The sequence below is a fragment of the Mesoplodon densirostris genome, chromosome 13 (assembly GCF_025265405.1).
Source record: "Mesoplodon densirostris isolate mMesDen1 chromosome 13, mMesDen1 primary haplotype, whole genome shotgun sequence".
Classification (NCBI taxonomy): domain Eukaryota; kingdom Metazoa; phylum Chordata; class Mammalia; order Artiodactyla; family Ziphiidae; genus Mesoplodon; species Mesoplodon densirostris.
Window position 1 is genome coordinate 54,717,279 of NC_082673.1, and position 11,183 is coordinate 54,728,461.

The 11,183-nt window shown below is 42.3% G+C and overlaps 1 protein-coding gene across 1 annotated transcript; it reads left to right on the forward strand.

Annotated features, from left to right (window-relative positions):
* Positions 1 to 1,596: 1,596 nt before the first annotated feature.
* LOC132500535 (elongation factor 1-alpha 1-like) lies at positions 1,597 to 3,290 on the forward strand. Its single transcript, XM_060115571.1, has one exon. The coding sequence runs from the start codon at positions 1,644 to 1,646 to the stop codon at positions 3,030 to 3,032; it is 1,389 nt and encodes a 462-aa protein (XP_059971554.1). The 5' UTR covers positions 1,597 to 1,643; the 3' UTR covers positions 3,033 to 3,290.
* The last annotated feature ends 7,893 nt before the right edge of the window (positions 3,291 to 11,183 follow it).

Below are 11,183 nucleotides of genomic sequence, written 5' to 3' on the forward strand. Positions count from 1 at the left end.
AGTCTGAGTCGTATACCCACTCCCAAACCAGTCACATGGTTAGGAAGATGGCGTACTCATTCTGGGTATGGTGGAGGGGTGGGCACAACTGTACGAAAACCATGTGGAAAGAGAGAGCAGTGGATCCCTAGAAGGGCAGCAAAGTGCTGTTGTCAGAGGAATGGAGCATGGATACATGGAAGGTGGGCCAAACCATGCATCCATTCCAGACAGCTCTGCCAAAACCAGGGGTGGACACATTTTACATGTCCAGGTCATCTTGTCCTGAAGTAGTCTGTGTGCTAGATTATCTCTAATGTGCCCGAGAATGACCTCAGAAGACTAGGTCTGAGGACTCCTAGAGTTTCTTGCTATGGCACTGGCCTCCTTCTGAGTCAGGCGCTGTCTCTACCTGCTAAACCAATGTCCACTCTCATCCACTTTTGCTTGTCATTTTAGTGTCCACAAAGAGATCGGTAAGAGTTACCTTGACTCTAGTACATGTAGTAGGCAAAGTACATCCAGGCTTGGCCAAGCAAAGAAATGAATCTTCAGGTTTCTGGTGAGATGTCTCCTGCCGAAGAGGCCTAGTGACAGTTTCTGCCTTTAGTAGAAAACGTTATAATATACTCACAAATAAGGCAGATAATATCAGGTTGGTTCTCATTGTGTTTCCTTCATTCCATCTATCTATCTATCTATCTATCTATCTATCTATCTATCATCATTTATCTTCTATCATCTATAACACTTATATAGCACTCACCATGTACCAGGCATCATTTTAAGTGCTTTTTACAAATACCAGCTCCTTTATTCCACATAACCTTCACATCCTAACAGTCCCCTTTGTGTCACAGTTGAGGAAAGAGTGTTTCTTCTGCAGGTTTATGAAAGTCCAAAAATTGATCCTGAACATTTGAAAGTCAAAGTAATCAATAATTAAAACTAACATGGGGCGTGGGTGGGAGGGAGGTCCAAGAGGGAGGGGATATAGGTATACATATAGCTGATTCACTTCATTGTACAGCAGAAACTAACACAACATTATAAAGCAATTCTACTCCAAAAAAAAAAAAAAACTAACAATGAGAAACTTACCTCAGGGCACATCAAGTTTACCCTCCCTCCCCTGCCAAAAAAAATAAATGTTGAGTAAGTATTCACTGAAGTATTTAGTCCTTGGGTCTTTTGAAAATTATCATTTCAGACAGTCCTCTGAACTACCTTAATGTGATATAAATAAAAGGAATTCAATCTTCTACGTATTGGATACTATGCTAAAAACATATATACTTATTTATTTGTCCTTAGTGAATGAGTCACAGTTCCTGCTCTCATGAAACTTACTCTCTAGTGAATAATAGTCAAATGTGGCAGAGACTGATCATTGTCTCCCTGTTTATTCCATCCTTCTCCTATTAGTAAAAGAATCCCCAAAAGTTTTAGCTGTGCCTATGGCTGCCAAGGTATAAACTACTTTCCCCAGCACCATTGTAACTAAATGTGGCTGTGAAATTATATTTTGGCCAATCAGGTGTGAGCAGAAGTAATACAGGCAACTCCCAGGTCAGTTGATTAAGAATCCCCTTTCTCTCTTTTCCACAACGGGTTTGCCGCCAGGATACAGGTGTCGTGAAAACCGCCACTAAACCTAAGCAAAAATGGGAAAGGAGAAGACCCACATCAACATCGTTGTCATCGGACACGTAGATTCGGGGAAGTCCACCACTACTGGCCATCTGAACTACAAATGTGGTGGGATCGACAAGAGAACCACTGAAAAGTTCGAGAAGGAGGCTGCCGAGATGGGGAAGGGCTCCTTCAAGTATGCCTGGGTCTTGGACAACCTGAACGCTGAACGCGAGCATGGTATCACCATTGATATCTCCCTATGGAAATTCGAGACCAGCAAGTACTATGTGACCATCACTGATGCCCCAGGACACAGAGACTTCATCAAAAACATGATTACAGGCACATCCCAGGCTGACTGTGCTGTCCTGATTGTTGCTGCTGGTGTTGGTGAATTTGAAGCAGGTATTTCCAAGAATGGGCAGACCCGTGAGCATGCCCTTCTGGCCTACACTCTGGGTGTGAAACAACTAATTGTTGGAGTTAACAAAATGGATTCCACTGAGCCACCGTACAGTCAGAAGAGATACGAGGAAATTGTAAAGGAAGTCAGCACCTACATTAAGAAAATTGGCTACAACCCCAAGACAGTAGCATTTGTGCCAATTTCTGGCTGGAATGGTGACAGCATGCTGGAGCTAAGTGCTAACATGCCGTGGTTCAAGGGATGGAGAGTCACCCATAAAGATGGCAATGCCAGTGGAACCACACTGCTTGAAGCTCTGGATTGCATCCTGCCACCAACTCGCCCAACTGACAAACCCTTGTTTTTGCCCCTCCAGGATGTCTACAAAATTGGTGGTATTGGCACTGTCCCTGTGGGTGGAGTGGAGACTGGTGTTCTCAAACCTGGCATGGTGGTCACCTTTGCTCCAGTCAATGTGACAACTGAAGTGAAGTCTGTTGAAATGCACCATGAAGCTTTGAGTGAAGCCCTTCCTGGGGACAATGTGGACTTCAATGTCAAGAACGTGTCTGTCAAAGATGTTCGTCGTGGCAATGTGGCTGGTGACAGCAAAAATGACCCACCGATGGAAGCAGCTGGCTTCACAGCTCAGGTGATTATCTTGAACCATCCAGGCCAAATCAGTGCCAGCTATGCACCTGTGCTGGATTGTCACACAGCTCACATTGCCTGCAAGTTTGCTGAGCTGAAGGAGAAGATTGATCGTCGTTCTGGGAAAAAGCTGGAAGGTGGCCCCAAATTCTTGAAATTTGCTGATGCTGCCATCGTCGATATGGTTCCTGGCAAACCCATGTGTGTTGAGAGCTTCTCTGACTATCCTCCTCTGAGCCACTTTGCTGTTCGTGACATGAGACAGACGGTCGCTGTGGGAGTCATCAAAGCAGTGGACAAGAAGGCAGCTGGAGCTGGCAAGGCCACCAAGTCTGCCCAGAAAGCTCAGAAGGCTAAATGAATATTATCCCCAATACCTGCCACCCCAGTCTTAATCAGTGGTGGAAGAACGGTCTCAGGACTGTTTGTCTCAATTGGCCATTTAAGTTTAGTAACAAAAGACTGGTTAATGATAACAATGCATCGTAAAACCTTCAGAAGGAAAGGAGAATGTGTTGTGGACCATTTGTTTTGTGTGTGGCAGTTTTAAGTTATTCGTTTTTAAAATCAGTACTTTTTAATGGAAACAACTTGACCAAAAATCTGTCACAGAATTTGAGACCCATTAAAAAAGTTTAATGAGAAAAAAAAGAAAAATCCCCTTTCTCTCACGTTTTTTGTCTCCCCATGGATTAGAATGTACAGATGTGGTGCTGGGGTCCAGCTTCCCCCACGGGGTAAGAACCTCACTCTAGCAGCCTATCTCAAATGGGGTTCCTGTAAGGGAAATAAACCTTACAGACAATGATTTAAGTAACTCTTTTTTAAAACATCTTTATTGGAGTATAATTGCTTTACAATGGTGTGTTAGTTTCTGCTTTTAAGTAACTCTTATCTCATTATTCCAAAGATGGTACAAAGCTATACTATTCCAGATACATAAGAGAAAGGTTAATTCATTACCACAATGGATGCTTTAAAGCATTAAAGCTTAATTCTCTCAATTGGGAAGGGCTGCTTGAGGATGTTGAAGCAAGAAAATAAAAGAAACCTGCATTCCTGGGTGTCCACTTGGACTTCAGCCTCCAACCCATTTTGACTGCTTGCCCATCTCTGGACAATATGAGAGAGAAATGAATGTCAATATTATCTGAATTTCTATGTTTTGTGGTGTCTTTTATACAGCAGCTTAGCCTTTTGCCTATCTAATTTATACCAATAGGAGAAAGAGCATTGCAGTGGGATTCAAGAGAATTGGGTCCGAAGAGCTGTGTGATGTTGGGCCAGTTGCTCTCAATCTGAGAAGATAAATAAGAACACTTTGCGTATTGTCTTTGGCACAATGCTTCAGCCAAGGGAGGCCATCTGGACAGAGCAGTAGCTACAGACTCAGGGAGAACATCTCTAAAGCAATGCCAGGAGGTGCTTTTTCCTCCTGCCTCCTGCCCAACTTTGTCCTAGACACCAAAAATTCAAACTGCCAAGGAATAAAGTGGATGTGTAAAAGAACTGTCAGACCAAACACATATCATTTGGCTGGCTTTCTTCTGGGAGACACATCTTTCCCCAAAGACAAAAAGTTGTAGTTGCCAGCAGAGAGGGTGTTAATAGTCATCTTAGGGCAATGCTATATTCTGGGTTCTACTGAATTTTTGTTTCTCTCCAATATGTTGACTTTGCAGCACCAAAGTCAAACCACTGATCTCTCTCCCCACAGTTCTTATCCATAGAGTCATGGCATGCTACATATAACTAGCAGTGGTGCCCAAAATGCAAAGTCCATGGACAATATCACATGCAAGTCTTGCAATCACAAGATGGGGGAGATACAAATCTAGATTTTATGGATGAGAAAACTGATGTCTAGAGAATTTTAAATAACTTGTAGAAGGCCACAGAGATATTAAATAATAGTCTGTCTGTAGTCTCTAAATATTGAGTAAAAATGGCCTCTATTGTGGATTGAACTGTTGACCCCAATTTTTCACCTCTCCTTGTATCTACATTCTTTACAAGTGAGTTTACAGTTTCTCTCACTAGAGGCATGGTGTACTTCCCTGCCTCTTGACTTTGGACTCAGCTATATGACTTGCTTTGCCCAATGGAATGTGGGTGGACATCATTATGTCCCTGTTCTGATCCTAGGCCTTAAGAAATCACAGTTTCTGCCTTCTCTCTGGGGCTTCTGCCATTGCCATGGAAAGAAGATGCCTTGGATGATCAACTGCACCAAGGAGGATGAGAAGAAGCCCCCATAGGTAGTACTTCCCCTTTATCCCAGGTCCCAGAATTAACACACATGGAGCAGATGTGAGGTCCACGTACAGTGAGGAACTGAGCCCAGACAGACTTGCGGATTGAAGCAGAGAAGCCAGCTAAGCCCAGCCTAGTATAGGCCCGGCCAACCCGAAGACATGTGAGCAAGAATAAATGAGTTGTTTTAAGACGCTAGGATGGTTTGTTATACATCAATAGCTGGCTGAAACAATCTCTTAGAACACTTTTTATCCACTGTGGAAATATTGCATTGTCCTGAAATGGGGATGTAATTATTCTGCTTATAAAAGCTCCCTGTTGATTTTATGATAAAGTCCACACTCTAACTGATCTCCAAACAGTCTTGGATCTGATCCTTGCCTAACTGTCCACTGTATCTCCTCTGCACACTCATGATGTTCCCTCCCCACATAGGTCGTCGTGTTTCACACCTCCATGTCTGCAGCCTCTTCCTAGAATGTCTTGACTCCTCTGCCTAATTAATTCTAATCATTCTTCAAGATGAAGCAAAACATCACCTCTTTCAGGAAGCTTTCTCTGCCCTCCAGTATGATTTAGATGCCCCCTCAGATGTGCTCACCTTTAGTCTAGCCCTTGTCACATCATATTAAAACCATCTTTTCACATGCTTGTCTGTTCCACCTGCCTCTAATCTCCTTGAGAGCAGGGACAGTGTTTCATTTGTCCCTGATTCCTGGAATCCAGCACAATGCTAGGCAGAGGACAATCCCTGCAGGAAGTGAATACTAAACAAAAGCATGAGATATCAAGCAATCACTTAAAACATTCCTAAACTAAGAAATCCATCTGCATCTTTAAGAAGAGGCTCTTTTCCCTCAATAAGAGAAGGATTTTAACTGTACATGATCCCCAGGCTCCTACCAACTACTTAAGGGCTGCCACTATGTTTTTGTTTTTTTGAAATTTTAGTTGTCATAAAATGCATATACCACAAAATTTACCATCTTAACCATTTTTAGGTATACAGTTTAATGACACTAAGTACATTCACATTGTTTTACTACCATCGTCATCGTTCATCCATAGAACGCTTTTCCTCTTGCAAATCTGAAATTCTATACTCCTTAAACAATAGCTCCTCATTCTCCCTTACCCCCGTCCCCTAGCAACCACCATTCTACTTTCTGTCTCTATGAGCTTGTACCTTAGGTACTTCATGTAAGTGGAATTATACAGTAATTTTCTTTTTATGATTGGCTTTTTTTTTTTTTTCTTTTTGCGGTATGCGGGCCTCTCACTGTTGTGGCCTCTCCCGTTGCGGAGCACAGGCTCCGGATGCGCAGGCCCGGCGGCCATGGCTCACGGGCCCAGCCGCTCCGCGGCATGTGGGATCCTCCCAGACCGGGGCACGAACCCGTATCCCCTGCATCGGCAGGCGGACTCTTAACCACTGCGCCACCAGGGAGGCCCTGATTGGCTTTTTTTACTCAGCATAATGTCCTTAAGGTTTATCCTTATAGCATGCATCAAATTTTCCTTCTTTCTAAGCCTGAACAATATTTCACTTTATTTATGCAACACGTTTTGTTTACCCATTCATCTGTCAGTGGAGACTTGGGTTGCTTCCAGTTTTTGGCTACTGTGAATAATACCACAATGAATATGGGTATATAAAAATCTATTTTCAATTATCTTGGGTATAAACTTCAGGGGAGGAAAAAAATCTTTTTCCTCTACCTTCTTTGGTGACTGGGACCCTGAAAATTCAACTGCCAAAAGACAGGTTAACAAGAGAAATGGTTTACTATGTATGCATAGTAAGGACTTCATAGAAAAGAAATGAAGACCCAAAGAAGCAGTTAGACCCAGGGGCTTGTATACTATTTTAACAAAGAGCAATAAATTTGTGGAGACTTGCCAAAATAAAAGAAAAGAGGTTTTGGATTTGTGGGGAGGTAAATTGTAGGACGGTAAATAGATGCAGGAAGCTAATGGAAGATAAGTATTATTTTAATAAGGTTTGTGTGTGCAGGTTTGTTCTAGTGCCATCTCTAGCAATGAAGGTTGTTTTCCTTCTCTTGGTACAGGAGAGGGGAGTGGGGACTTCTTCACAAAGGAAAATTTGTACCCTCCTTTTAGGCAGAAAGGGGAAGGTAGAGAGCTTTCCCCTGCACTTGCTGTATGTCAATTGTCTTCAGCTCAAATTAATCCTTATGCTAAAGTGGCATATTTTTTTGGTAGCACATTCTTTTCCTTTAAAATTTTATTTTATTGAAGTATAATTGATTTACAATGTTGTGTTAGTTTTTGATGTACAGCAAAGTGATTCAGTTCTACATATACATAAAAGTTTGCATCTGCTAATCCCAAACTCCAAATCCTTCCCTCCCCCTTGGCAACCACAAGTCTGTTCTCTATGTCTATGAGTCTGTTTCTCTTTCATAGATAAGTTCATTTGTGTCATATTTTAGATTCCACAAATAAGTGATATCATAGGGTATTTGTCCTTGTCTGACTTACTTCACTCAGTATGATAATCTCTAGGTCCACCCATGTTGCTGCAAATGACATTATTTCATCCTTTTTTATGGCTGAGTAATATTCCATTGTGTATATACACATATATGTGTGTGTATATATATATATATATATATATATATATATATATATATATATATTCATTGTATATATATATCTCACATCTTGTTTATCCATTCATCTGTCGATGGACACTTAGGTTGTTTCCATGTCTTGGCTATTGTAAACAGTGCTGCCATGAAACTAGGAGTGCAGGCATCTTGTCAAATTATAGTTTTGGCCAGATATATGCCCAGGAGTGGGATTGCTGGATCATATGGCAACACTATTTTTAGTTTTTTGAGGAACCTCCATTCTGATCCCCTTGAATACCTGGAAGTAGAATTACTGGATCATATAGTAATTCTATTTTGTAATTTTTTGAGGAGCTACCATACTGTTTTCCATAATGGCTCTATCATTTTACATTCCACCAACAGTGCATGAAAACTTCAATTTCTCCACATTCTTTCTAATATTTTTATTTTTTTGACATACTTAAGGGTATGACATATGAGGTGGTTGCTTCTATGTTTTAAGTAAATTCTTGTTTGGATTCAGGACATACTGTCCATAAGAATTTTCAAAGGAAGCAGAAAAGTATTTAAACTCAGCATTGTTTGTTCAACCAGTGTCTAACCGGAATCATTTGCAGAGGTTATAATGAAATCATACAATATGCTTAAAACCAACCAACACAACACCTATCACGGGTTGGGTTTTCCAGGCTGCAGACTCTAAGAGAGAAATTACCATGCAGAAAAATTATAAGGGAGGGCTGGAGGGATCAACACCTGTGGAAAAAAGGGCAGGGAAGAAAGCAGGATAAGATAGAAGCTAAATCTATGGGAAGCTCTGAAGCTAGGATGGCTCTTTCCAGTTTTCCTCACTAGGAATGTGGTCTGGGAAGGCCATCTGTTTTCAAAGTGTGTATTATATTTCTTTGAAGGTGACATAGACCTGTTCCAGAATCCTGGGGGACTATGTTGTGGTTTTTTCATTAGGAATTTCCATAAATTCTCTATGGTGTGTTTTCCCACACTGATAAATCCAGTATCATAGTGTTTGCCTGGTTGTGTGGCCCAACTTCAGGGCAGTGCTTACTGCAGTCTGGATCTGCTGAAAAGCCTTTTCCTGCTCTGGTCCTGCTCAAACCTGGCAGTGTTTTTTGTCCCTCAGTATATGAGTTAGAGAATCCCTAGTTATAGAAATGTTGACTCAAGGAACCAAAGAAGTCTACCAAGCATTGTGCTTTCTTCTCTGTGGTGGGAAATGCAAGATTCAATAATCTGCCTTTTACTTTGGAGGGATGTCCCAGCATACCCCAGGCCACTCATCAAATATTTTACTGATGTAGTGGGTCCCTTCATCTTGTTTGGGTTTACTTCCCACTCTCTAGAGCTCATGTGTCTTACAGTATTGCTACCTCTCAGCCTTTTTTGCTCATCCTCTTCAAGGAGTATCATGTAATTGCTATAGTGGACCAGTGCAAAATTCTGTGAGATGTCCAGCTGGCCTACGTGTTTTTGTACTATATTACGACAGAGGATGGTAGAATTAACGTAGCCCTGGGGTAAGACTGTTCGTTCTAAATGAACATGACTTTTTTTCTCATCTTCCTTTCTAATGAGAATGGAAGAGAATATGTGCATCTGATTAATGGCAGCATACCACATGTCTAAGGCCATGATAATCTGCTCAAGCAAAGGTACCACATGGAACAGCAGCTTCACTCAGGTTACTATTTGATTGAGTTTACAACAGTGCACCATCATCCTCTAACTTTATTTAATTTTTGAGGGAACCAGGCTGAAAATTAAATGGAGATACAGGGGGGACCACCACCCCTACATCCTGTAGATCTTTGTGTCACTCTGAACCTACTGCCATATTTTGACAATTGGACACACCTCCTTCTGACATTTAACTGCAGCTGCCTGACCTCTATTATCTTGGAGTTCTTGCCCCAATCATCAGCCCATCCTTACTGCTTTGGTAAATGGTTGGCTGGTGGACTTTCTAGCCTTAGGTAATCTATCTAGTATGCCCACCTCTCTGGACGTTTGATCCCTTCCTAAACCATCTGCCTTGGCAGATCTGGCACTTGTAGTGTGGAGCATCACTTTTTCCAAGATTCCCAAAAAACTAACCCAGCTGCATATTAGTATCCTCTTGTGAGGTCCTTGCCATATGTTAAATCCTATCTCAGGGGAAAGTGCTACCATGTTGACAAACCCTCTCCTTTTTTTTTTTTTTTTTTTGCTGTACGCGGGCCTCTCACTGCTGTGGCCTCTCCCGTTGCGGAGCACAGGCTCCGGACACACAGGCTCCGCGGCCATGGCTCGCGGGCCCAGCCGCTCTGCGGCATGTGGGATCTTCCGGGATCGGGGCACGAACCCGTGTCCCCTGCATCGGCAGGCGGACTCTCAACCACTGCGCCACCATGGAAGCCCGACAAACCCTCTCTTATTTATCTCTGTGTTCTGCCCTCCTTGATCCTGCATCATTAGGGACAGTACCGTATTGATCGAGCTCCTGTTGGTACATAATAGTCAGATCCTGCCTCAACTCTGGGAATAATCCCTTCTTCTTGTACAAGGTCCAGCACAGCCCAACCAGAGTCCTGACCTTTGCATAGGAAACCTGCCTAGGGTGAGAATTTTATCTTCTTCGAAGCTCTTCTCTAATGATTAAGGAGGGTCATCAGCTTTTACTGCTCTCCTGTGTAGCAATGAAACCTCTTTATATGCCACCAAAGGAGCACTCTTGGCTTTCACACTTATCTTTTGATTATACATTAATCATTCTCAACCACTGTCTATGGACTTTGCACAGCCCCTCAATCCCAGTGTCCTTATAATTTCTTCCTTATTTCCCTAATACATCACACCCTCTTTTTGTGCTAAAAAGTAAGGAAGCACTCCGTGAATAAGGCAACTGCAACAAAGGAAATGCTGGAAGAGGGCTAACAGCTGCAGGCTGATTGTCTGCCAGCAGTACTTCCAGAAGTTAGGGAAATGAAGACACAGAGGCCTGGAGTGCTGTGGTATGTTGCACGAATATCAGCAATTCAGAACTGGAGTTGCAGCTGGAACCACACAGCTAAGGGTTAGTAGTAGAGTCAGAATTCATGTCTTTTGAGAGTTAGCTTAGTTATTGTTCTACTGTAACAAGCAATCACTGTGAAGTCAAATAAGGCAGCTAGATTCCTTGGTGATGTTGGGGAAAAGCCATGTGCTCTCCTTTTCTGCTTCCCAATACCACCACCCCTTTTCACAGGAACAGGACAGAGAGGTTCAGCAAAGGGGCTCTGGCAGGACACTCATAGCTCAGGCCCTATTCCAACATTTGGGGGATCTTTCAGTACCAGTTACTGACGTTTCCTTGGTGTCCTCTCCTCCCCCTACTCCCAGGTTCAAGGGTTCCTGTACAGCCAGCTCTTCAGGGAGATAAGATCAGTGCCGATGACTAGTGATTGTTCCCTTCCTCTTTCCTAAGAGGCAGAGGATGCAAGAAAGCTCTACCTTCTGTTTCTAGGATTGTTACCACAACCTTCCAGTAGAGACTCAATTTTATTAAAGGATGTCCTCTGACTGATCAATCTGTTTGAGGATGTAAATTTTTTCCAATGTAAAAGGAATAAAAGTTAGTTCTAGAAAAATTAGAAATTTCATGCAAGAAAAAAGAAGAAATATAC